Genomic DNA, 25,813 nt, shown 5'->3' with positions numbered 1-25,813 from the left:
GTAGCAATATAAAGGCTACTGGGGCAAGCTGTAGCTTTAACTAAAAAGACAAGATACCTACAAGGGTAAAAGCACTTGAAGGGACATGGAACATTTGTACTTAATGAGTATGTTACATGAACTGTACTCATCTTTTCTACTTCCTATTTGAAACTTGTTCTTAGAAGGATAGAAGATAATATAACCTGCGGGAAATAAAACATAGACCTTTAAGAATGGAATCTTATTTGTGAAATGTTTAAATTTCCACAGGAATTTCTTTTTCAACCTGAAAATTTTTTTTTTAAAGAAATAACTCAAACTTGAGTTTTTGAATGAGATTATGAAAGTGAGAACGCTTGCACTCTCTGAAGAATGCTTGTATAAAATCAAGGTGTAGTCTATGACAATGGTTTCATGTGTTGTTGTTCTGTTGTTCTGGTTGTTCTGAAAACCAGCCCTTGCTCCTCCCAGCTGTGCAACAGAAGAAGATCAAAGCAACTGAGTCTAAGGCAGCTGCCCAGGGATGGGGTAAAGCTCCTAGGGCTGCCGTCACTTCCCACTGAGGAGAGCAGCCATATGGCATGGATTAACCACAAATCCAACCAACGGCACCCAAATGATGAGAAGCTGACTCCCTTTGCTGTTTCACACACTGGAATGCTTTCTCAAAGATATTTTGAACTTTAAGCCCTAGTATCAGAGAAATACCTCTGGCAAATGCTCCAATAAACTTAAAATGTGATCTGTGATATCCCATGCTCAATTTCTTTTTCAGAAACATGCCCATTTATTTTGTTGACCTCCAGATTGTGGCTGGGATATTCTACTTCCTATGATATGAATGTTTGGTGTAACCTTTTTAAATACTACCAAAAAACAAAAACAGAAAAGCCTCTGAACAAAACGAGACCCCAATAATTTATGAATTCCATGTATGAGACAAAAGAAAATCCCATTCATTTAAATTTACAGAACCATTTTATTTATGGTTCAGTAATGCAGAAATACAGAGAAACATTCATCAGTGTTTTTACTGCTTGTGAAATGTTACCTCTAGTAACCTTGGTTCAAGTCCTGTTAAAGGTCTTTCTCCTCCAATAACCTAATCGCAAACTCTGATAATATTTGGAAGTGAAGGGTTTAATGATTTTTCCTACTGTCCATTTGTGTACAAAGTAAGAACGAACACATAATTTGGCACAAACTGACATACCTGGCAGTCACTGCTAACAGAGGCATGGGATCAGAATAGCAAAGACTTTGAGAGGTATGCTGATACTTAGAAAGTTTCAAGATTCCCCACCAGGCCATGGACCCATACTATGCGCCTAGGTAAAAGCAAAGCATAAACTTAAAATATAATTTAAGGAAGGAAGGGGAGGAGGAAGAAAAGTAGCTTTACAGGCACTCATTTTAAAAGTACCTCGGGACTTCCCTGGTGGTCCAGTGGTTAAGCCTCTGCGCTTCCACAGTAGGAAGCGCCGGTTTGATCCCTGGTCGGGGAAATAAATAAGATCCTGCATGCCGCGTGATGTGGCCAAAAAAAAAAAAAGTAACTCTATTTGAAATTCTCACGTATCTAACATTTTGGGGGAGAGGAAGAGGTTCAGAATAATTTTAAAATATCTTAGATCTTCTTTTAGAAAATATTATAGAGGAGAAATGTATTTTGGATACACTGGCAAAGCAATTCTTTCCATGAAAATTATATAACATGGATTAGCAACACCCTACACCTGCCACAGCTGCAAGACCAAAAAAAAAAAAACAAACAAACCTTTGATATGATAGTTAATGCCCCCTTAAATTTTATCTGTTCAAATAATATAGTTGCTATACAGTATTATTATTTTGGAGCCACATTATTCAGAATTTGCCACAAAACAAACTCGTTTGTGTTCCAAAAGTACATTTGAAAATCAGTCATTAGAAATTTACAACACATTTTTCTAGAGAACGAAACTATACAACAAAGGTAGATGTTCAAAAATCACTCAGATTTTGACATAATTGATCTGGGTGTGGTCTGTGTGTAGGGATCTCCAGAATCCTGTAGATTTCCAGAATCCTATATAACCCAAAATATACTAGAACCTCATTAAGCCACCATGTATAACACTATCTCTATGAGAAAAATTATTTCAGACTTCCAACAGGGAATCTAAGGAATTCATGTCTGTCTGTCTTTCTGTCTTTCTCCTTAGCAGCCAAACTGAACATTTCCCTAGCCACAAGACAGTCAGTACTGGGACTGGGGATTGGGAAGAAAGAATTCTGTAGAAAAAAAATTTGGTGCTTCAGTAGAGACTATGCAGTGTTTATAGAACAACAGATCATAGCTCTGTTTATCTTCTTTGAGTTACTTTGCAATTCCAAACGTTGTATGTACAAATAATCTTCATTATTCGCAGATTCTGTATTTTCAAATTCGCCTACTCACTAAAATTCATTTGTAAACCCAAAATGAATACTTGGGATGCTTCCATGGTCATTCATGACATGCACAGAGCAATGAAAAATTTGAGTCACCCAACACACATGCTCCAGCTGAGATCAAACAAGGTAATGCTCTGCCTTCTTGTTTCAGCTCTCACACTGTAAACAAGTATCCTTTTTGTAGTCTATTCACAGCCACGTTTTTTGCATGTTTGTGCTTCTTACTGGTAATTTCACTGTTTAAAATGACCCCCAAGGGTAGTGGTTTAGTGCTGTTTAGTGTTTCTAACTGCAAGAAGGCTGTGATGTGCCAACTTGTGTTAGATAAGCGTCATTCAGGCATAAGGTATAATGCTGTTGGCCATGAGTTCAATGTTCATGAATCAACAAAATACATTAAATAAGGTACTTTTAAACAGAAACACACATAAAAACAAGATGGTGTATTGACTGGCTGACAAAATTTTGTGATCAGAGTCTCACAGGAATCATTTTCCCTAGGAGCAATATTTCAGTATTCATTAATTTAGTGTTTGTGGTGACTTTATAAAACATAACTACCATGAATAATGAGAATCAACTGTACTTGATGGGTATATAAATTCTGTCCTGCCTGGTGACTCCCTAGGCCTTGGAAAAACCAGTTTTGTCTCTATTTGCAATTCATCTCATTCTTTCTACATAAATTTGTGTTGTACTGACTTTTCCTTTGAACTGGTTATAACGCCTGCCTGGCTCCCTTATTTTGTGAGTAAAATAAATTCTTCAACACATGTTCACTTATATCTATGTTAAATCATAATCTCATCTTTTTCAGGATATTCTTTTAACAATTTTGGAGGTCCTACTGAGATGCCCAATAGGTTCACCAACCAAAACCAAGTAAACTTCTTCACCAGAAGTTGTGTACCTTATTTTAAGTTCAGGCATATCTTTTCTTGGCTTCTGAAAGTAAGAGAGAGAACTTTGCTGATTCTCATTTTTCAAATTTCAATGTTGTTCTCTACTAATTTGGGGAACTGATTTTAAGGTCTGATCATTTAATGATTCCTTTAAAATGGATTAGTGGGGACTTCCCTGGTGGCTCAGTGGTTAAGAATCTGCCTGCCAATGTAGGGGACACGGGTTTGATCCCTGGTCTGGGAAGATCCCATATGCCATGGAGCAACTAAGCCCATGCACCGCAACTACTGAGCCCCTGTGCTGCAACTACTGAAGCCCACGTGCCTAGAGCCCATGCTCCGCAACAAGAGAAGCCACCACAATGAGAAGCCCACGCACCACAACAAAGAGTAGCCCCCGCTCACCACAACTAGAGAAAGCCCGCACACAGCAACAAAGACCCAACGCAGCCAAAAATAAATAAAAAATAATAATAATAATAAAAAATTTTTTAATTAATTAAAAAAAAATAAAATAGATTAATGGCTTTAGAAATCCATTCTCAGATGAGAAAAGACAGAAAATCTGGTTTGTTAGTCCTTTCTATTTGAGGTCAAATAAATGAAAAAAGTTGTAATCACTAAGTAGAGAACAGCTCTTTAGTGTGGACCAGTGAATATTAAAATTCTATGTGTACTATTAACCCATGGCTGAAATTTCAGAATTGAAATTATAAGTTCTTTATGTGACTATGTGTCTGTCTACATAACCTATTAATTCAGAAATGCCTTTACTTCTCATTATGTGTGTGGCTAATGTTTTTCTACCTCCAGATGGAATTAATGAATTAGATTATAAAATATCTTTAAGGGGCTCTGTTCTGACTGGGTATAGAGAAAATATGTGCTTGTATAAGTGGAATATTCCTAAAATGAGGAAACTGAATTTCTAATACCTTGAATGTGCTAGGTTTAAAAAGTATTCTTATAGGACCTAACAAACATTTAAGAATTCAAATTCAGGTAATATAGGTAAATTTTGGCAAATGGCAAATTTAATTTTTGTTTAATAAAAACAGCTATGTTTTCTCTAATATATCAGTGTTAAATATAACACAAGCATAGATTTTTATTCTACCTGAATATGTTCTTTCTAAACTTATACAAGTTTTCTGATCAAATAAGCTACCATTACTTCTGTTCAATGTTTTACAATCCTGCAAAATGTAAATTTGTTTATCTACAATGATTAGTTATTCTAACAATTTTATTTCAACACTAATTACATTTTGCAATATGTCACCTTTAAAATTAATTTCCAGGATCTTTAGGTAACCTAAAACCTTAAATGATATTAATGAATATTTATTAGATACCTAGATAATTTCTACAATAAAATACTGAACAATTGATTACTAAGCAAAAATTTAAATTTATGTACTTTTGCTTCTTTTATATGCTACAGGGAGGCTGTATCTTTGGTTTGTTAAAGGAGACGTTCATTTCTGCCACTTGGATAAGTTGGACTATAAGGAATGCACGCGGAAGATGGCTTACTAGGAGGATGCGGAATTTGCGTCTCCTCACAACTAGGGCACCTACCAGGCACCAGTGGGGGAACACGGTCACCTAAGGGGACGGGAGGAACCCCCAGCGACCAGCTACGACGTGGGGAGTGAAGGGGGAGGAGAAGTGGAGGGGAGATGGGACTGGCACCCCTGAGGGGTGGTTGGGGGAGGGGAAGGGATCCCATGCCTGAAGGGGGAAATTGGTGAACCATTAGGAGGGCAGAGGATCAAAAGGGAGCATGGCCAGATTTCCCCTGCCCACCTGGATCCCCAGGAACCTGTTGAGATCCTGGGCCGAATTCTCTGCGCAACTAGGCCCCCTCCAGCTGCCTGGGTCCTGAGGGAACGGGAGGGGGGGAAGGGGGTGCAAAAGTAAAGGCCGGATCTCTGGGACCGGCACCCCTGAGGGGTGGCTGGGGGAGAGGAGTTCCTACACCCAGTGGGACCCACCCACAGTTAGAGGTCCAGTGGCGACAGGGGAGACCCTGGGGGAGATGGTGGGGGAGGAGTGCAAAGGAATGTAAGGGAACACAACCAGGGCTTTCCCTTGCCACTTAGGCACCAGGAAGCCTGTTGGGCTCCTGGGCCTAATCCTCTGCCCTCAGAGCCCCCCTCCTGCTGTGCAGAGCCCAAGCCCACCCCTACACCCCCACCCAGGGCCCTACCTCTACACTCGGAGAACCCCTCCAACGCGCTGGGCCTAAACCCCACCCACACACCCTCATCCAGGGCCTTACCTCCAAACCCCAGAACTCCACACTCAAGAGGCCCTTCCTTTCCACTTGCTGCCTCTCCCCTTCCCGGCAGGTCCTAAGCAGAGGCCCTGCCCCATGCTTAAACATCGCCCCACCTAGGCCACGCCCCCAGGGCCCTTCCCAGCTATGTGGGTACTGAGCCTAGGACCTGCCCCACCCTAAACCCTGCCCCTGCCTAAGTTCCACCCCCTGCCTAAGCTCCGCCCTCATAGCCAAGGGTTTTTTCTTTTCTTTTCTTTTTTCCTCTTTTAGATTGGAGGTCTGTTTTACCTTGTTGATTCACTGTTGTTCATTCTTTTATATCTTTATTTTTCCTAATCTTTTATTTTTCTAATTTTATTTTATTCTTTATACTTTGTAAATGATCTCTCCTTTTGGCTTGTTCCCCACGCCCCCCCCCCCTTTTTTGTTGTTTTCTTTTTTTCTGCTGTGGTTTTATTTTACCTTGTTGCAGTTGTTTCAATTATAGTTTTATTTTTCCTAATATATTTTTTATCTTTCTAATTTTATTTTCTTTTTTATTCTTTGACATTGTACTGCTCCTTGTTTCCCTCCCTCCCTCCTTCCTTTTTTTTTTATTGTGGCATAAAGCTTGCGGGATCTTGGTTCCCAGGCCGGAGGTCAGGCTTGAGCTCCTTTGGTGGGAGCTCCGAGTCAAAACCACTGGACTAACAGAGAACCTCAGACCCCAGGGAATCTCAGTCAGAGTGAGGCCTCCTGGAGGTCCTAATCTCAGCACTAAGAACCAGCTCTATCTAACTAACTACCTGCAAACTCCAGTGCTGGACGTCTCAGGCCAAACAACCAGTAAGAGAAGAATACAGCACCACCAATCAAAACAAACAAACAAAATGAAACGACAAAAAAATATGTTACAGACGAATGAGCAAGGTAAAAACCTCCAAGACCAAATAAATGAAGAAGAAATAGGCAACCTACTTGAAAAAGAATTCAGAGTAATGACAGTAAAGATGAGCCAAAATCTCAGAAACAGAATGGAGAAAATACAAGAAACATTTAACAAGGGCCTAGAAGAACTAAAGAGCAAACAAACAGTGATGAACAACACAATTACTGAAATTAAGAATACTCTAGAAGGAATCAATAACAGAATAACTGAGGCAGAAGAATGAATAAGTGAGCAGGAAGATAAAATGGTGGAAATAACTGCCAGGGAGCAGAATAAAGAAAAAAGAATGAAAAGAATTGAACACAATTTCAGAGACCTCTGGGAGAGCAGTAAATGCACCAACATTTGAATTATAGGGTTCCCAGAAGGAGAAGAGAAAAAGAAAGGGACTGATAAAATATTTGAAGAGATTATAGTTGAAAACTTCCCTAATATGGGAAAGGAAATAGCCAATCAAGTCCAAGAAGCGCAGAGAGTCCCATACAGGATAAATCCAAGGATGAACGAGCCAACACACATATTAATCAAACTATCAAAAATTAAATACACAGAAAAAATATTAAAAACAGCAAGAAGAACAACAAATGACCTACAAGGGAATCCCCATTAAGTTAACAACTGATTTTTGAGCAGAGACTCTGCAGGCCAGAAGGGAGTGGCAGGACGTATTTAAAGTGATGAAAGGGAAAAAGCTACAACCAAGATTACTCTACCCAGAAAAGGTCTCATTCAGATTCGATGGAGAAATTAAAACCTTTACAGATAAGCAAAAGTTAAGAGAATTCAGCACCACCAAACCAGCTTTACAACAAATGCTAAAGGAACTTCTCTAGGCAGGAAACACAAGAGAAAGAAAAGACCTACAATAAAAAACCCAAAACAATTAAGAAAATGGTAATAGGAACATACATATGGATAATTACCTTAAATGTAAATGGTTAAATGCTCCAACCAAAAGACACAGACTGGCTGAATGGATACAAAAACAAGACCCGTATATATGCTGTCTACAAGAGACCCACTTCAGACCTAGGAAAACATACAGACTGAAAGTGAGGGGATGGAAAAAGATATTCCATGAAAATGGAAATCAAAAGAAAGCTGGAGTAGCAATTCTCATATCAGACAAAATAGACTTTAAAATAAAGACTATTACAAGAGGCTAAGAAGGACACTACATAATGATCAAGGGATCAATCCCAAAAGAAGATATAACAAATGTAAATATTTATGCACCCAACATAGGAGCACCTCAATAAATAAGGCAAATGCTAACAGCCATAAAAGGGGAAATAGACAGTAACACAATAGTAGGGGACTTTCACACCCCGCTTTCACCAATGGACAGATAATCCAAAATGAAAATAAATAAGCAAACACAAGCTTTCAATGACACATTAAACAAGATGGACTTAACTGATATTTATAGGACATTCCATCCAAAAACAACAGAATACACTTTCTTCTCAAGTGCTCGTGGAACATTCTCCAGGGTAGATCATAGCTTGGGACACAAATCAAGCCTTGGTAAATTTAAGAAACTTGAAATCAAGTATCTTTTCTGACTACAACACTATGAGACTTGATATCAATTACAGGAAAAAAACTGTAAAAAAATACAAACACATGGAGGCTAAACAACACACTACTAAATAACCAAGAGATCACTGAAGAAATCAAAGAGGAAATCAAAAAATATCTAGAAACAAATGACAATGAAAACACGATAACCCAAAACCTATGGGATGCAGCAAAAGCAGTTCTAAGAGAGAGTTTATAGCAATACAATCCTACCTCAAGAAACAAGAAACAATTCAAACAAACAACCTAAACTTACACCTAAAGCAATTAGAGAAAGAACAACAAAAAACCCCCAAAGTTAGCAGAAGGAAAGAAATCATAAAGATCAGATCAGAAATAAATGAAAAAGAAATGAAGGAAACAATAGCAAAGATCAATAAAACTAAAAGCTGGTTCTTTGAGAAGATAAAATTGATAAACCATTAGCCAGACTCATCAAGGAAAAAAGGAAGAAGACTCAAATCAACAGAATTAGAAATGAAAAAGAAGTAACAACTGACACTGCAGAAATACAAAGGATCATTAGAGATTACAATAAGCAAGTATATGCCAAGAAAATGGACAATCTGGAAGAAATGGACAAATTCTTAGAAAAGCACAACCTTCCGAGACTGAACCAGGAAGAAATAGAAAATATAAACAGACCAATCACAAGCACTGAAATTGAAACTGATTAAAAATCTTCCAACAGGGCTCGCCTGGTGGCGCAGTGGTTGAGAATCTGCCTGCCAATGCAGGGGACACGGGTTCGAGCCCTGGTCTGAGAAGATCCCACATGCTGCGGAGCAACTAGGCCCATGAGCCACAACTACTGAGCCTCCGCGTCTGGAGACTGTACTCCGCAACAAGAGAGGCCACGATAGTGAGAGGCCTGCGCGCCACGATGAAGAGTGGCCCCCGCTTGCCACAATTAGAGAAAGCCCTTGCACAGAAACAAAGACCCAACACAGCCAAAAATAAAAAAAACAAAAAAATTTAAAAAAGCAATATTTAAAAATAAAAAAATCTTCCAACAAACAAAAGCCCAGGACCAGATGGCTTCACAGGCGAATTCTATCAAACATTTAGAGAAGAGCTAACACCTATCCTTCTCAAACTCTTCCAAAATATAGCAGAGGGAGGAACACTCCCAAACTCATTCTATGAGGCCACCATCACCCTGATACCAAAACCAGACAAAGATGTCACAAAGAGAGAAAACTACAGGCCAATATCACTGATAAACATAGATGCAAAAATGCTCAACAAAATACTAGCAGACAGAATCCGACAGCACATTAAAAGGATCATACACCATGATCAAGTGGGGTGTATCCCAGGAATGCAAGGATTCTTCAATACATGCAAATCAATGTGATACACCATATTAACAAATTGAGTATAAAAACCATATGATCATCTCAATAGATGGAGAAAAAGCTTTTGACAAAATTCAACACCCATTTATGATAAAAAAACTCTCTAGAAAGTAGGCGTACAGGGAACCTACTTTGACATAATAAAGGCCATATATGATAAACCTACAGACAACATCATTCTCAATGGTGAAAAACTGAAACCATTTCCACTAAGATCAGGAAAAAGACAAGGTTGCCCACTCTCACCGCTATTATTCAACATAGTTTTGGAAGTTTTAGCCACTGCAGTCAGAGAAGAAAAAGAATCCAAGTCGGAAAAGAAGAAGTAAAACTGTCACTGTTTGCAGATGACATGATACTATACATAGAGAATCCTAAAGATGCTACCAGAAAACTACTAGACCTAATCAGTGAATGTGGTAAAGTAGCAGGATACAAAATTAATGCACAGAAATCTCTTGCATTCCTATATAGTAATGATGAAAAATCTGAAAGAGAAATTAAGGAAACACTCCCATTTACCATTACAACAAAAAGAATAAAATACCTAGGAATAAACCTACCTAAGGAGACAAAAGACCTGTATGCAGAAAACTATACGGTACTGATGAAAGAAATTAAAGATGATACAAACAGATGGAGAGATATACTATATTCTTGGATTGGGAGAATCAATATTGTGAAAATGACTATACTACCTAAAGCAATCTACAGATTCAGCGCAATCCCTATCAAACTACCAATGGCATTTTTCACAGAACTAGAACTAAAAATTTCACAATTTGTATGGAAACACAAAAGACCCCGAATAGCCAAAGCAATCTTGAGAAAGAAAAACGGAGCTGGAAGAATCAGGCTCCCGGACTTCAGACTAAACTACAAAGTTACAGTAATCAAGACAGTATGGTACTGGCACAAAAACAGAAATACAGATCAATGGAACAGGATAGAAAGCCCAGAGACAAACCCACACACATATGGCCACCTTATCTTTGATAAAGGAGGCAAGAATATACAATGGAGAAAACACAGCCTCTTCAATAAGTGGTGCTGGGAAAACTGGACAGCTACATGTAAAAGAATGAAATTAGAACACTTCTAACACCATACACAAAAATAAACTCAAAATGGATTAAAGACCTGAATGTAAGGCCAGACACTACAAAACTCTTAGAGGAAAAAACAGGCAGAACACTCCATGACATAAATCACAGCAAGATCCTTTTTCACCCACCTCCTAGAGAAATGGAAATAAAAACAAAAATAAACAACTGGGACCTAATGAAACTTAAAAGCTTTTGCACAGCAAAGGAAACCATAAACAAAATGAAAAGACAACCCTCAGAATGGGAGAAAATATTTCAAATGAAGCAACTGACAAAGGATTGATCTCCAAAATATACAAGCAGCTCATGCAGCTCAATATCAACAAAACAAACAACCCAATCCAAAAATGGGCAGAAGACCTAAATAGACATTTTCCCAAAGATATACAGCTTGCAACAAACACATGAAAGGATGCTCAACATCACTAATCATTAGAGAAATGCAAATCAAAACTACAATGAGGTATCACCCCACACCAGTCAGAATGGCCATGAAAAAATTTACAAACAATAAATGCTGCAGAGGGTGTGGAGAAAAGGGAACCCTCTTGCACTGTTGGTGGGAATTTAAATTGATACAGCCACTATGGAGAACAGTATGGAAGTTCCTTAAAAAACTAAAAATAGAACTACCATATGACCCAGCAGTCCCACTACTGGGCATATACCCTGAGAAAACCATAATTCAAAAAGACTCATGTACCACAGTTTTCACTGCAGCACTATTTACAATAGCCAGGACATGGAAGCAACCTAAGTGTCCATTGACAGATGCATGGATAAAGAAGATGTGGCACATATATAGAATGGAATATTACTCAGCCATAAAAAGAAATGAAATTGAGTTATTTGTAGTGAGGTGGATGGATCTAGAGTCTGTCATACAGAGTGAAGTAAGTCAGAAAGAGAAAAACAAATACCGTGTGCTAATGCACATATATAGAATCTAAAAAAACAGTGCAGATGAACCTAGTGGCAGGGTAGGAATAAAGATGCAGACTTAGAGAATGGACTTGAGGACACGGGGAGGGGGAAGGGTAAGCTGGGATGAAGTGAGAGAGTGGCATGGACATATATACACTACCAAACGTAAAATAGATAGCTAGTGGGAAGCAGCCACGTAGCACAGGGAGATCAGCTCGGTGCTTTGTGACCACCTAGAGGGGTGGGATAGGGAGGGTGGGAGAGAGATGCAAGAGGGAGGGGATATGGGGATATATGTATGCATATAGCTGATTCACTTCGTTATACAGCAGAAACTAACACAACACTGTAAAGCAATTATACTCCAATAAAGATGTTAAAAAAAAAAAAAGAATGCACACAGTTGTAGAAAGTTGTGTTATGTGTATTAATGACCTTTGCTTGTCTACTAAAATGCTGGTGTGCAAGAGTTTTCAACTTATGTCTGTTTTCTCTATGAAATCAAAGTAACTTTCATCAAAAGATAGAATTAATATACACAAATGAAATTCCACTGGGAGTGATGGTGGCAAAGGGTATAACTTTGTATGCAAGGTTATGAGATGTGTTTTTGTTTACCAAGGGGAAAAGGGAATAGTTAGGTCCTAAAGTAAAATGGCTGTTCCAGAATGAGAAAGAGAATCATGAAGGACAAAACCTGAATGGGTACAGAAAGTTATGTAAGATTTGGAAAAAGTAAATTTTATTTGCCTTAGATTACAGTATGTCTGGAAAATAAGTCTGAAAAGCTATGATATGTGTTAAAATCCTTGCAAAGTCTCCATTTTGATGGGCTTGTTTTATTAGTTTACTGTTTATTGCCTTCACCTACAAAATGAAGGGTTATTCTTTTTGTCTAATCTGCCAGATTGCAAAGATTCTGTGGCTTAAGAGAATAACTTTATATGCTTTATGTTGACTTTAAGTACTTGATGACTTATGTAAGAGCTCAGGTTCTTCACAGTTATGCTAGCTTCTATGTTTATAAGTTTAATTGTCACTTTGACATGAGCAGTCAAATACTGTTTCTCAGGCACCTATGATTCTATTTCCTAAATGTTCAAATTTATTGAAAATGTTTTATTTTTGCCTCTCACAAATCAAATCCTAAATGTAAAATAAAATATTCAGCGTATCTTTGCACCTAAAACTATCTTTGTGATTTTCCACAGGCCCTCTGGGGAATCTCAAAGATGTGTGCTTTCAACTTTGTAAAAAGAGAAGTGCTAGAAACCATTAGATTTATTTGATATGTTACTATTGATGAGCTACATTGGAAGAGCTGTCAAGTCAGAAGAGACGCTTAACCATCCTGAGGTTAAATCTGTATGGCTAAAATGTTATTAATGTAAGTATTTCACAAATTGTATGCTATATGCTAAGTATAGAGATTTGTCAATACCCTCACTGTCTATGATAGGTTTTATTTATCTGATCTCTGGTGCTGCTTTGCCTGATATCAGAAAACGGTATAGGTTATCAGTCACAATTTCAGTTAATTTTAAAAACATTAACTTGGTTGCATCTTTACTTCTTTAGTTTAGATCTTTTATCTTTAGGCCACTATATGTCAACTAGGAATCCATACCGCATATCTATGGAGTTTTATTAATATACAGATGTTCAGGACCTACCTTAGACTTATTGGATTTTTTTACTTGATATATTTTTTGACATATTCTTACTATATGTTTGGTATAGTCATGGTATATTATGCCTCAGGATTACTTTGTCTTAATATTTTTTTCTCTGTAAAGAGTACATTCATCTATTTTCATAAATTAGATGAACAGTCACTGTCTTCTTTGAAAATAGGCTTACCTAATTGTGTACAGATATTTTGTCTGTAACATTTTTTGGAATGCCTTTAAATTGCATTATTCTTGTTATTAACTCCTATCATATATTTCACTTTTGAAATTTATCTGTAGTGTTAACTACATCCATTTTAAGTCTTTAATCATTTATGGAAAGATTGTTAAATTTTACTCTACTGCTTCCCTAAGAGTTCCTGCAAACAGCTACAGGCAGAGAGCTTTATCTTCAACAATGAAAGACTGTCTCAAAGCTCTGTGAAGAATATGTATAGGCTTCTGATGGCATCACTTAAACAATTATAAGACCGTATCAGTGGACTCAGTCAAAATTTCCAGAACTCTAGTTAAGAAGCAGATACATTTATGATCCAGCGAAACAAGAATTAGTTATACAGGACTGAAAAAATTGATGAGAGATAATTCTATGGTTTGGGGGAGAATATTTTTGATATTGTTTTAACGTTCTATTTTCTAGACATATCAGGAAGTTCTTTCCCTCTCCTCTTGAGGTATCTATAACTCATTACAATTTAACAGAAACAATGGTTATGCAACCAAGGCCTTACCTGGAATGACATATTATTTGAGAATGATGCTCATTTACTCAGGTATGACCAGACATTTGTAAGGAACTAAAGTTGACTTTATGGAGCCAGTGCTTCCAAAGTCCTTCCATGGCACTAGGGCTTATGAAGTTCCCTAAGGTATTAAGGAAACTTAGGATATTTTGGGGACCTTGAGAAGGGAGGAATTTGCCCAATTTAATAGGTACTGCAGGAGAAATCTGGTGGCAAGTTATTGGCTTGGCTTCCTAGTCTTAAAAGGGTTTGAAAAATCCAATTTGAGATTCCTTATGAAATTTTCAGCAAAGCAAACGTAAGAAAGCTTATGTGGTAAAGAGGAGTAGAATATGCCATTCCAAAATATGCCTCTTTGGTAATAAGGATTATCTTGAGCTGGTTATTTTTAAGAAACAGTAAACACAGGAAATCTCTGAAAACAGAGAAGTTGCCCTTTTCTGAGGGACATTTACATTTATAAGGGAAATTTCCATTTGTAAGGTGTCTCCTTCTCTGTAGCAGGAGGAGAAAGGATGACTAAAACTCTAGAAACTTATCAATGGAGAAGGCTTGAACTTAAATCTGCATAACAACCATACCCTTGTTTATGATACTTTGCCTGATAACCTCCCATAACTTACTCCCCACCCACAATATCTCTTGTCTTTAACTGAAGACAGTATTTAAGGACTAAGAATTAAATTGACATGAGATAGATGAACAGGAGAAAATCAAACAGAAGTTTCGTAACATATATACATAGGAGAAACCCAGCAGAAGTAAGTAATTGAAAACTGCCAAAGCCCTCACCTTAAATACCATCCTCAGCTAAAGACAAAAGAGAACACTGAGGATAAGGAAAGTCAATTTTGTGAGATCACCAGGAAAAAAACAGTAAACAAGGGTGAGATTGTTATGCAGATTTAAGTCATTGCCTTCTCCACTGATAAGAGTTTCCGGAGATAAGGTCATCCCCCTCTTTCAGGTACATCCAGGGAGATACACTTAGAAATCGAGATTTCCCTTATAAATGTAAATGCTTATTACAAAAGGGTAACTCCTACTTTCCTCCAAGTATGCAGTTTCTTAGAAAATAATCAGCTTAAAATAATTAATATGCCAAAGAAACATATTTTGGGGTGGCAAATTCTGCTCCCCTACAGAGTAAAATAAATCCTTTAACAAGCATTTTATGTCTATATGAGAGTCATAATTCTTACTTTTGTTTTGAAAGTTGTCTTTTCTTGTTCGTTTTATTTTTTTGAAAGTTGTTTTTTTAATAATAGATATATGGATGTGAGGTTGAGACCCTCATTACAAGGTTTAAATTAGGCGGAAATCCAGACCTTGCTGATGGTGTCCACTTCTGGGGTAATTCTATGTTCTGGGCTGCAACTCCAATTATCTCTTTATTTTCCTGAATCCAGGGCCTAACCTGTCTGCTTCCTTAGTTGCTTCCACTTCTATTACTTCAGAGGTGGGTTTTCCTCCCCAAGAGACCACTACAGCAGTTTCAATGCTTATTCTCTGTCCTCCTATTCCTGAAGGAAACCCTCCTCTATTTTGAGAATTTCAAAGAGTTTTTACAGCTAACAGCAATGAGAAAAACACAGGGGGTAAAATGACATACCAGAGGAAACTCACAAAGTTTCAAATCAGATCAAATGGGGGTGGGGGGGAAGCCATTCTGGTTCCATTAGCATGTAAATGGTAGTAGATCCTAGCTTGCTATGGAAATTTTCCACAGCTTCTACCTCCTCTCTCAAGGATGCAGCTTCCTTCTCCTCCCCCACCCTTTGACTCCAACATGAAACAAGAAAAGACAAAAGCCACACGGGTGAGAAAGGTGGGTCTTTTCTGTACGCAAAGAACTAAAATAAGGTTCATCTACATTTCAGAGGAAACCTCAGATAACCTTTCTTTGTAAAAAGAAAAGGCATCTTTGAAGAGTTCCTCTGGAATATATGCTGCATTCAAAGGGGGACCTTTAGGATGAGGAGGATGAGGCCCTGGAGTTAAAACCCAAAGACACAGGGGTATTTGTAATTTACTTTGTGTATGTTGGGGGAGGGAGAAGTAAGAGGTGGGAAGCAGGGGGAAAAAGAAGCCATGGGAAAGCATTCAGCCTTTTCTTCTGTCCCACTCCCCAGTTCACAGAACCAGCCTTCCACAGGAAGTGAGGTATGGTGAGAAGGGAGACCTAGGCAAAAAAGAGGAGCAGAGAGGTAGTTGCCGGAATTATCAATAGCAGGAAGAAGAAAACTTTTAGTCTTAGAGATGAGGGCATTCTTAGGTAAAAAGATGGACTTACTTACACAATGCCTTATTTGATTAAGAAATTGAAAATAGGTGATTAACATGGGTTTTATGATGTAATACAGGTCTCTTTTAGCTATTTTATTTCACTATTATATGTAATGTAAGAGTTTACACTTATCCTTGATTGATATTGGGTAAGAGTGTCTGAAGAACAGAACTGCATTTCTTTTAATTTTAAAAAAATTTTTATTTTATTTTTTGGTCAAGCAGTGCAACTTGTGGGATCTTAGTTCCCCAACCAGGGATTGAACCCAGGCCCCCGGCAGTGAAAGTGCTGAGTCCTAACCACTGGACTACCAGGGAATTCCCTCCATTTCTTAAGTAATAAAATGTGAACTTTTCAAAATTGGGTAAGTTTTCCTGTTTTTTTTTATATTCACCATAGAATATATATTAATGAAATACTTAGAATATGTGTATAATGAATGTCTTGTATAGCTTGAAGTATTCTAGATTAGTGCTGTCCAACAGAAACATAATGTGAACCATACATATGATTTTAAATTATCTAGGAGCAACATTTAAAAAAATGACTAAAAAGAAACAGGTAAGCCTTTAGTCATTTTTTTTCCTAGCCCAATACATATCTGAAATATTATCATTTTAATATGTAATCAATATAAAAATTAGATATTTAATGCTTTTTTTATACTAAGTCGCTGAAATCCAATGTATATTTTACACTTAACAGCACACCTCAATTCCAACTAAACACATTTCAAGTGCTACACAGCCACGTGTGCCTACCATACTGGACAGTGCACATCTAGATGACTGATTTTTTAAGATCTACCAGCAGCATAGAATCATAGAGGAAACACTGCACTTGGAACCTAGAAACTTGGGCCCTATCAGCTGGGAGCTATGTGATGGATACTGATCTTGTTTTATTAACTTCTCTAGGTCTCAGTATCCTTTAAAAAGAAAAGTTTAGAACAAATAGCATACAGCTTGGAAATAACTCTAAAGTTATGAAATAATCATCTTAAGTACACTGGAATATACTTTAGGGTACTAACTCTTAAACTAAGGATAAGCTTCAAATTAACTTCACAGAAAAACGTTTATTGGTTACATTTTACAAACACACTAAAATATAAGAAATTGCTAGTCATTCTACTATAATTTTGTTTCTTCAGGTTTCTAGTTAGAGGGAATTAACAGTTCTTCTAAAAGATAGAACAAGTAGCCAAATTAATTTTAAGTGACTTAAGGAAAAGTTTAAAACGTGATCTGGAGAATAATTTATAACATCACTAAATATACTGTTGAATTTACCAATTTTTATCGAGCACATCAAAAGATGAAGATGAATGAGACTGGGTGTTTTCCCTGGTAGGTGCTTATAATTCAGTAAGCAGGGTAAAGTATTACAGTTTGAGTAAGAGGACTATGCCTTATTAACTAATGATCCCCAGAACCTAGCCACCACTGCTGGCATACGACAGGGTACTTAACATATGTATGACTGAATGCAATACAAAAGAAGTAAAATACAATACCATACTATAAGAGCTGTAAGAAAGGAACAAATCATTGTGGAAGTTAAAAGGAAGAGAGAGCACATCTATTTGGAGGTGGGAGATGGAGGTGGGAAAGGGAAATAAGAAAAGGGATCAGGAAGGAGATAACATTTAAAATGTATTTTGAAGACTAGGTTGGAGCTCACAGGCAGGAAAAAAGAAGAGAAAGGGAACAGAATGAGGAAGAGGTTATAGAAGGAAGAAACTAAAGCAGGCTTGGGGATAAGGGCAGGAAGAAGAGCTGAGGCATAGTAAGATAAAGTTAGGTTAGTACTTGAGTGATAATTCAAGTTCTTCACAATATAAGCACTAACTTATCAGTTGAGAAGTATATCTATTAAGCACAGGCCTTTTGAAGTGTCTGAATAAAGAGTATTTTGGATTTATAAAAATGTCAGGGAAGAAAGGGTCTCAGTATTGAGGGAATACAAATAATTGTTTAGACGAGGGGTCAGGAAATATTTTCTGTAAGTGGCCAAGTAGAAAATATTTTTAGACTTTGGGGGCCATAAGGTCTCTATTACAACTATTTAATTCTACTATTATAGCTGAAAAGAGGTCATAGACACTACATGAATGAACATACCTGTGTTCAAATAAAACTTACCCCCTTATAAGTATGTGGCCTTGTTAATGTTATAATATCTCTAAAACCTTAGCTTCCTTGAACTGTAAAATGGGAATACTGTTCTTGCTTCATAGAGTTGTAGTGAGAATTTAAATTAGAATGAAAAGCACTTAGCATAGTGACTAGCTCATGACTTGGTGTTTATGAATGTTAGCTTTTGTTATGATGATACCCATTAACTGAGTCTGATATATAGGCATTAAAAATGTTTTCTAGAAAGCAACTGAATCTGTAAATCTTGTTCTTCATTGTACTGATTCTCTACAGTACAATCTTTTGTGTCAAGGGAAATGATGGTCATGACTTTTTTAGAAAACCATTTAAAAGTAAGGGAAATTAGAAAACTTAAGGAGGAGATGAAAGGTAGATTATTTTCGAAACAGTTCCCTTAGTGTAACAAATTATCTTTTTTTTGTGTGGTAGTTTTACCTTAACCTCCTATTTCTAGACACTATTGAAAGGCAAACTAATGCTCATAACTGGATTGCCAGATTTTACTATCAACACAGAATTATCTATATCAACAAAAACAAATGTTTCCTTCTAGAGCATATGATGAATAAGGCACTGGGTTAGACAGTAAAGAAATAAAGATATATATGAGCTGGTTCATGGGCTTGACATCCTTAAGTCTATAGTTTTTGATCATTACTCAATCCAACTTATTTTAAAGATGAAGAAACATGTTTATCAATGGCTATAGTGAAACATGACTTGCTCAAGCTCTCCTGTGGGGCAGACAATTACAGAATGAGAATCCTAGTTTCTAGCCTCTTAATTCAATAGTCTTTCATGTTAGTGCTTCTGAACCATTTCTTTTTATTGCCTTAACCTACCAGAACACTGGTTCACATAACCTTCAATAGCACTAGCTTACAAAAAAATGATGTTTGGGTGTGGAGGGGAAGTGGGCATCCGTTTGTATGCCCCCCACCGCTATGCACCTACCCAAGAGAGCAAAATCAAGATAGAGGGCATGCTGGGCAATTTGGAAAAGGTCCTCCACCCCGTGATTCTGTACCATTTCAATGGTGTTTGTTTAGACTTGCTGCCATGATAGCTGTAGAAACAGGACTTATCTATTTAAAGACATATAATGCTAAATGTTAAATAAATGAGGAATGAGGAATAATCATTGAGGACTTCCCCAGGAGATGAAAGTGGCTTCAAATTCTTGAGTAGAGGAAAATATTTTAGAAAGTCAATAATTTCACCACATAGCAAGTGTCCATTATATAGGTTTTGTGTTATGTTGCTTTGTTTCCAGTATGTACCTAACTCTTGCTACATTGTAGGTTAGAATTCCTGATCCACTGTTTTTCTGTTTTTGTTTTTTTTATTTTATCTTGGACATGCCACATGGCTTGCGGGATCTCAGTTCCCCAACCAGAGACTGAACCCGAGCCACAGCAGTGGAAGTGCCAAATCCTAACCACTCAACCACCAGGGAACTCACCTGATCCACCAGTAGCTTACAGTTTTATAAAGTAATATCCTCTAAACTTTTTCAAGTTTTTACTGTCTATTGACTTTGATAATGTTCCTCAATTTTCATTCTGGTGTTGGGGGTAGAAATCAGAATGGAAAGGCACTTGATTTTAACAGCAGCAGTGGTTAGTTCACACCTGCAAATCACATGGCAACTATAGTCAGGCAGTCCTTGTGCCCACTCAGAGACTAGTCAGCAATAAGAGTTTAATTAGATTTCCTGTCATTAAACTCACAGTACAGACATTTTTGAAGTGTCAGACATGAAATACGGTAGGCTGCAAAGATGAAAAACATTAATAGAACTGTTCCTGATAAGCTATATTACAGTTTAATTTAAAAAAGAACAATGTAAATGTTAAATCATAATAATATTTTAAAGACTATAACCACTTTGAGAACAAATATGTAATTCAGAAATTTGGAAATTGCCAAGAAAGTATTAATAAGGAATTATGCTTAAGAAATCTTTTTTTTTTAATTTCAAAAGTCTACTACTAATAAAATAAACTGATATACTATTACATACTTACTTAACTATGTTCTAAGCACTTTAATTAACCCATTCAATCCTCACAATTTCCATTGTACTTCCATTTCCTCCTGTACAGAGTCAAACAGTGATCCGACATGGATTCAAACCCAGGCAGTTTGGCTTTAGACTCTTAATCATAAGGTATATAATATGAACTTAGGATGAAAAGCAAATATTTCAGATAATAATAATCTTTACAGTGCTTTCACGTTTATATTAAATGTTAGATAATGCTAATAATCTTTTACACTTATGTATTGCCTTATAGTAATAACATACTTAAATGGACAGTACGTCATTCAACTAGATAGCTAAATTAGATTCAAATTCAATTTGACCAACTAGAACAACAGAATGCATTAGATACAAATGCATAGTACTGCATTAAAATCTGAGAGAAACAGCAGAAATAACAGATGGAGAGGGAGGTAAGGAACAGGACTAATAGTTACCAAACGAACGTCTATTATGTATCAAATACTGGACTAAGTACACCTTAAGGTAAGTACCATTATTTCAACAACGAAGAATCATTAAGTCCATGATGAAATTAATCCAAAATCATGTAGCTTCAAGTGGCATAATAAGGATTAGAATTCAGAATGGTCTGCCTCCAAAGCCTCCTTTCACTACTGTGTTGCATGGCTTAACAGCAGAAAATGAGAAAAAAAGACATTCTGTAGTTTTGTTGAAAGCAAGACCAACATAGGCCAATAGTTTTAGGTGGCTACAGTAGTTTTGAGGTATAATATACTCTGAGGCTGTATTAATATAATTGTAGACATGAGATTATGCTTGGTACTAGGCCCAACATATCAATAAAAGTGGCAAATGTAGATATTTAGGCTTGCATGAAATTTTAGAGGAAATATGATAATGATAACTATTTTCAAATAATTGAAAAGCTATTAGGTAAAGTAACAGACATGAGATTTTGGCTCAAAGTAAGAAATAATAACCAGATGTCAAAACTGGAATAGGTTGCCTTATGAGATATTTAATTGGAGTTTAAAAACCTAATGTTAATGATTTTGCAGAGGAATTCATAAGCAAGATAGGAATTAGACAAGTAGTTTTATTCCCTGTCTCTACTTCAAATTTAGAGCAGTTTGACTTATATGTTACATGTGCATTTACTTTTAGATTTTTTTTTGGAGGGGTATGTTCTCATGTTGTAAAAAAAAAAAAAAAAATCTAAAAACCACTGGATTAGATACATTGAGAGATTTCATTCAACTTAATGCCAGTTAGGGATATAGAATCTGATTAAGGTTAAGAACGTAAAATAATATCTTGATTTTATTTGTCAAAGCAAAACAAAAGCAAACCAAACTCACCATTTTTTTCTGCAAAGGCAATTGCGTCGTCTTTAGTACTGAAATTTAGAACCATGTTGGACAACGGATCAGCCCTGTAAGAAACAATTTTTTTCCAGGATTTAACATTAACCTCAGGCTGAAAATTACTTATTTTGAATCATTTCTTTAAAACTGTTAAATGTTTGAATATGTTTTTCTGTGTTAAATTTGATTTTTCTAACATGTATTGTCAAATTAAAAAATTTAAAATTGCAGAGATATTCAGCAATCTTTAATCTCAAATAAAATCATTTATTAAACTTAAAAAAAAGCTAGAGAATGAGAATCCTCTTAGGTTTTTCTTTAAACAAACAACCTTACAAATTCATCAAAATGAGAAGGAACATGGCCAAAATGGTGGACTAGGAAGACCCTGAGCTCACCTCTCTCACAGACACACCAAAATTACAATTATTTACACAGCAACTATTGAGAAAAACTGGAATCTAGTGGAAAAGATCTTCTATAACTAAAGATATAAAGAAGGAACCACAATGAGACAGGTGGGAGAGGGAGACCCCTACCCATGGTGGGCTACCCACAAAGAGAAGGATAATTACAATTGTAGAGGTTCTGCCCAAGGAGCAATGGGTCTAAGCCCCACATCGGGCTCCCAAGCCCAGACTGGGAAGACGAGCCCCCAGAACATTTGGCTTTAGCCAATGGGCCTTACTTTCAGGAGACCCAGAGGGCTGTGGGAAATAGAGACTAACTAACTCTTAAAAGGTTCACACAAAATCTCACATACTTTGGGACCCAGGGCAGAAGAGTAATTTGAAGGCAGCCTGGGTCAGACTCACCTGCTTATCTTTGAGAGTCTCCAGAAGAGGCAGGAGGCAACTGTAGCCTGGGGATGTAGAAAACTGGCAACAGCCATTTTGGGGAGCTCATTCTACCACAAGGACAGTGGCAAGTGCCATTTTGGAACCCTCCCAATAGCTTATTACCACTGGAACCCACAAGGCTGTAGGCACCAATCGTGAGGTGCCTCAGGCCAAGCAATTAACAGGGTGGGAACACAGCTCTACCCACCAGCAGGCAGCCTGCCTTAAGAACTTCTGAGCCCACAGTTGCCCCGGGACACAGCCCTCTCCACCAGAGGGCCCTGCAGCCAGAGACCCCAGGACCACAGCAGACCCTCAACCTGCCATAGAGGACCCAGCCTACCCACCAACAGGGAGTACCAGCCCTGGGACCCCATAGGCCCTGGCTCTGTGGACCATCAGGACAACACCAGCTCTGAGACACCATGGATCGTGGATCCCTCACCTCCCTCAGCTGTCCTGGTACCACCCAGCAGTGGACAACAGCAGTTCAGCAGGAACCCCCAGGATTCTGTAGCCAGAGATCCCAGGACCCAGCTCTGCCTACCAGTGAGCCAGGACTAGCCCCAGAACCCCTTGGCCTTGGCCCCACTCACCATTCATTCAACACCAGCTCTAGGAACTCTGGGCCCTGCAGCAAGAGACCACAGGACTTAGCTTCATGCAACAGTGGGAGGACATTAGCCCCGGAACCAGACCCTGCCCACCAGCAGGTGGTCCCAACCCCAGGACCACTGCAGCCCCACAGCCTGCTTTATCCAGGATCCAGCCAACACACCAGGAGGTTGACACCAGAACTGAGACATCTTGGACTACTAAACCAGCTGACCTGGAGTCCAGCCCCACTCACCATGAGGCCAGCACTAGTGTTGGGACACCACAGAACCCACAGCCAGCCATGTCAGGAAATGACCCCACCGACCAGTAGGCTGACACTAGATCCAGAAACCCAGCTCTGCCAACTAGTGAGCCAGCACTAGCCCTGTGACACCCTGGGTTTCTGCAGCCAGCCTCCTCCACACGAGGTAAGGCCTAGCAAACAACTGGACCAGGGGCCAGCCACATCTATCTGACTGCCCACAGTAGTCAACCTGCCACAACAGAAGGACCCATGCAGCCCACAAAAGCGGCACCCCTAGCGCATATAGCTTTGGTGACAAGAGGGGAGTGTGCTGCTAGGACACATAGGACATCTACAAAAGGCCACTTTTTGAATGTTGGGAAACAAAACTAACCTGCCAGATACATAGAAATAAAAAGAGCAAATCAGGCAAAATGAGGCAAGAGAATCAGTTCCAAACGAGGGAACAAGATAAAACACCAGAAGAACTAAGTGAAGTGGAGATACCCGATAAAGTGTTAAAAGTAATGATTGTAGAGATCAAAAAAATCAGGATAAAAATGGATGACACAGTGAGAAGTTTAACAAAAAGAAGATATAAAGAAGAACCAAACAGAGTTGAAGACTACAGTAACTGAAATAAAAAGTATACCAGAAGGAATCAACAGATGATGCAGAGGAATGAATCAGTGAGCTGGAAGTCGTAGTAGTGGAAGTCACCGAAGCTAAAAAACAAAGAAAAAAAAAAAGAAAAGAAGAAGAAGAAATGAGGACAGATTAAGAGACCTCTGGGACAACATCAAGCATACTAACATTTGCATTATAGGAGTCCCAGAAGAAGAAAGGAGAAAAAAAGGGGTAGAGAACATATTTGAAAACATAATAGTTGAAATCTCTAACCTGGGAAAAAGAAACAGACATCCAGGTCCAGGATGCATAGTGAGTCCCAAATAAGATCACCCCAAAGAGGACCAGAGCAAGACACATTGTAATTAAAATGGCAAAAATTAAAGATAGAGAATATTAAAAATTAAGAGGGAAAGCAACAAGTTACTTACAAGGGAACTCCCCATAAGGCTATCATCAGCTGACTTTTCAGTGGTAACTCTGCAGGCCAGAAGGGAATGGCATAATATATTTTAAATAATACAAGTAAAAAAACCTACAAACAAAAATACTCTACCCAGCAAGGCTTTCATTCAGATTTGGTGGAGAAATCAAAAGTTTTACAGACAAGCAAAAGCTAAGAGATTAGCAACACCAAATCAGCTTTACAGGAAATGTTAAAGGTAGTAAATCAACCATGTAGAAAGCTACTAGGAAGATTAAAAGACAAAAGTAGTAAAATCATATATGTCCTCATAAGCAGTTAAAAGATATACATAACAAAGATGTAAAATATGATGTCAAAAACTGTATTCTTAGGGGGAGGGAAGTAAAAATGCAGGGTTGTTAAAATGAGTTTGAAATTAAGAAAGCAACTTAAAATAATCACACACACACATATAAATTGCTATATATAAACCTCATGGTAACCACAAACCAAAAATCTATAATAATACACAAAAAAGAGAAAGTAATCCAAATATAAGATAGTCATCAAATCCCAAGGGAAGAGAACAAAATAAAAAGGAACAAAAACTATAAAACAATCCAAAACAATTAACAAAATGGCAATAAGTATATACCTATCAATAATTACTTTAAATGTAAATGCTCCAATCAAAAGACACAGAGCAGCTGAATGGATATAAAAACAAGACTCATATATATGCTGCCTACAGGAGACTCACTTTGGACCTAAAGACACACTGAAAGTCAGGTGATGGAAAAAGGTATTCTTTGAAAATGGAAATGAAAAGAAAGCTGGGGTAGCAATACTTATATTAAAACAACAACAACAAACCAGACTTTAAAACAAAGACTGCAACAATAGACAGAGAAGGACATTACATAATGATCAAGGCATCAATCCAAGAAGGAAATATAACAATTGTAAATATATATGCACCCAACATAAGAGCACCTAAATACATAAGCAAAATTAACAGACATAAAAAAAAGAAATTGACAGTAACACAATAATAGAAGGGGACTTTAACACTCCTTCTATCAATGAACAGATCATCCAGACAGAAAATCAGTAAGGAAACACTGGCTTAAATGACAAAACAAATGGCCTTAAAAGTTATATATTTGTATAAAACTATATATATATATATATATCCAACAACATTCCAAACACAAGCAACAGAATACAAATTCTCAAGTGCACATGGAACATTCTCCAGAATAGATCACATGCTAGGCCACAAAACAAGTCTTAGTAAACTTCAGAAAATTGAAATCATATCAGTCATCTTTTCCAACCAAAACACTA

The 25,813-nt window shown here is 37.5% G+C and overlaps 1 protein-coding gene across 3 annotated transcripts in view; it reads right to left on the bottom strand.

The window, feature by feature from the left end:
* Positions 1-25,813, bottom strand: part of NDUFS4 (NADH:ubiquinone oxidoreductase subunit S4) — a 124,219-nt gene that overhangs the window by 4,433 nt on the left and 93,973 nt on the right. Inside the window, exons 4-6 of one of the 3 annotated variants that reach the window (XM_082382546.1) lie at positions 21,748-21,821; positions 20,112-20,153; positions 3,329-3,363 (exon numbers count right to left, since the gene is read on the bottom strand). In XM_082382546.1, the coding sequence (XP_082238672.1) occupies positions 3,362-3,363; positions 20,112-20,153; positions 21,748-21,821 (118 nt within the window). In that variant the 3' untranslated portion in view covers positions 3,329-3,361. The remainder of the gene's footprint in view (positions 1-3,328; positions 3,364-20,111; positions 20,154-21,747; positions 21,822-25,813) is intronic. The other 2 variants (XM_082382545.1, XM_082382544.1) reach the window with 2 other exon arrangements.

This window comes from Balaenoptera borealis (genome assembly GCF_965194805.1).
Source record: "Balaenoptera borealis genome assembly, chromosome: 2".
Classification (NCBI taxonomy): Eukaryota; Metazoa; Chordata; class Mammalia; order Artiodactyla; family Balaenopteridae; genus Balaenoptera; species Balaenoptera borealis.
The sequence above is the reverse complement of the archived record's forward strand: the minus strand, read 5'-3'. Positions and strand labels throughout refer to the sequence as shown.